This window comes from Rhinoraja longicauda, chromosome 41 (assembly GCF_053455715.1).
Source record: "Rhinoraja longicauda isolate Sanriku21f chromosome 41, sRhiLon1.1, whole genome shotgun sequence".
NCBI classification, from domain to species: Eukaryota; Metazoa; Chordata; class Chondrichthyes; order Rajiformes; family Arhynchobatidae; genus Rhinoraja; species Rhinoraja longicauda.
Window position 1 is genome coordinate 14260528 of NC_135993.1, and position 1589 is coordinate 14262116.

Consider the following 1589-nt stretch of genomic DNA (forward strand, 5'->3'; position numbering starts at 1 on the left):
TTTGATCATGGCGGATAATCCACAATTAGTAATCTATGTTCTTAACTTTCACTTGGAAATACGCTAATATGTAAATATTCTGCGTTTCATATAAAGTTGTAATTTACATTTTAGAATAATATTTAGCTTTAGTGTCACCAGTTCATTTTCTATATGATTGAAATTCAGACAGATTTAAAACGTGCTGTAATAAAAGGCAAACTGCACCTTCCAGTTTTACGTTGCTGGGAGAAAGGTCCATGCGTTTAACAACCCAATACACCCCCCCCCCTCACTCACCGACCACCCCCCGCAATTTATTACAGACCTCAACGAGAATTCCCGATGAGTGCTGGTATGACCGTCCATATATACCCAGTTGATAAATGTGCAGGCCGTGGAAAAGAGTATTATCATCACACACTTGGACACGTCTCAGTAAAGGCATTTGAACATATGTGGCATTAATTATTGATGTTTCAAATTTCAGTTAATTTAATGGCGATTGCAATCCTGTCCCGCGGAAAATGCGGTCTTTCTAAATGCATCACTCGCTACCTGGTGGCTATGGCAGCAGCGGATCTGATGGTGGTTGCCGTTGCTGTAGTAGTGGAACAGATTAATAACATTTATTTATTTGCTAATTTCCTGCTCATAACTCCGATATGCGCAATTGCACTTGTCGTAAGGATGGCTGCAATGGATTGCTCAGTTTGGTTAACGGTCGCTTTCACTTCGGATCGATGCATCGCCATCTGTTGTCAAAACCTGCGGAAACAATATTGTACAGAGAGAACAGCGACTGCGCTGATAGTAACAGTAGGGTCGTTGAGCTGTCTGAGGTGCATTCCGTTTTTCTTCGTAGTGGAGCCTTACGTTATAATTGACCACGTGCCTTGGCGTTGCGTTGTCACAGCAGAGTATTTTTCGTCGTCTCTGTGGAAAGCATACGAGTTAATGGACAGCATCATTACACCGTTATTACCAATCTGTTTAATTCTATTATTCAATGCTGTAACAATTCAACATATTATAGCGTCAAATAAAGTCCGACGGGGCCTCCTGAACATGGGCGAGAACGAAAAGGATTCAGAGATGGAGAACAGGAGAAAGTCAATGATTTTGTTGTTTGCTCTATCGGCCAATTTCATATTATTGTGGATGCCCTACGTAGTGCACTCTATGAACTGGCAAACGCCAAACTATTCATACACAGACAAATACTTGAGCACCCCGATGTACATTGCGCAACAATTTGCCTTCATGTTGCGACTTCTCAGTACATGCACAAACACGTGTATCTATGGGCTGACACAGAAGAAATTCAGGGAAGAATTGAAATGCGGGGTGCAATATCTCTTCTCTTTAACTCAACAGCATTGGAAATAGCTCGATGATTCAAGGCTGAAGAAGGGCAAGAGCCGAAATAAATATATGCCAGCTGATTCGTTGAGTTAAGCCACCATTTGATCTTCTGTTCAGAATGGTTCACGGTTCTGATTGTCACTCGATTTCGTTTTGAAAAAGTAATGGAAAGGATTTGTACACCAACAGCAGATTTGCATAAAGCTGGTATCAAAGTCATGACCTGCTTTTTTTTTGGTGGGCGG

At 41.5% G+C, this 1589-nt stretch overlaps 1 protein-coding gene across 1 annotated transcript; it reads left to right on the forward strand.

Moving 5' to 3' along the window:
* The first annotated feature begins 546 nt into the window (after positions 1-546).
* LOC144611753 (putative G-protein coupled receptor 139) lies at positions 547-1368 on the forward strand. Its single transcript, XM_078430990.1, has one exon. The coding sequence runs from the start codon at positions 547-549 to the stop codon at positions 1366-1368; it is 822 nt and encodes a 273-aa protein (XP_078287116.1).
* The last annotated feature ends 221 nt before the right edge of the window (positions 1369-1589 follow it).

Coding starts and splice junctions, on each gene's coding strand:
- LOC144611753 (XM_078430990.1), top strand. CDS start 547: ATGGCAGCAGCGGATCTGATGGTGGTTGCCGTTGCTGTAGTAGTGGAA.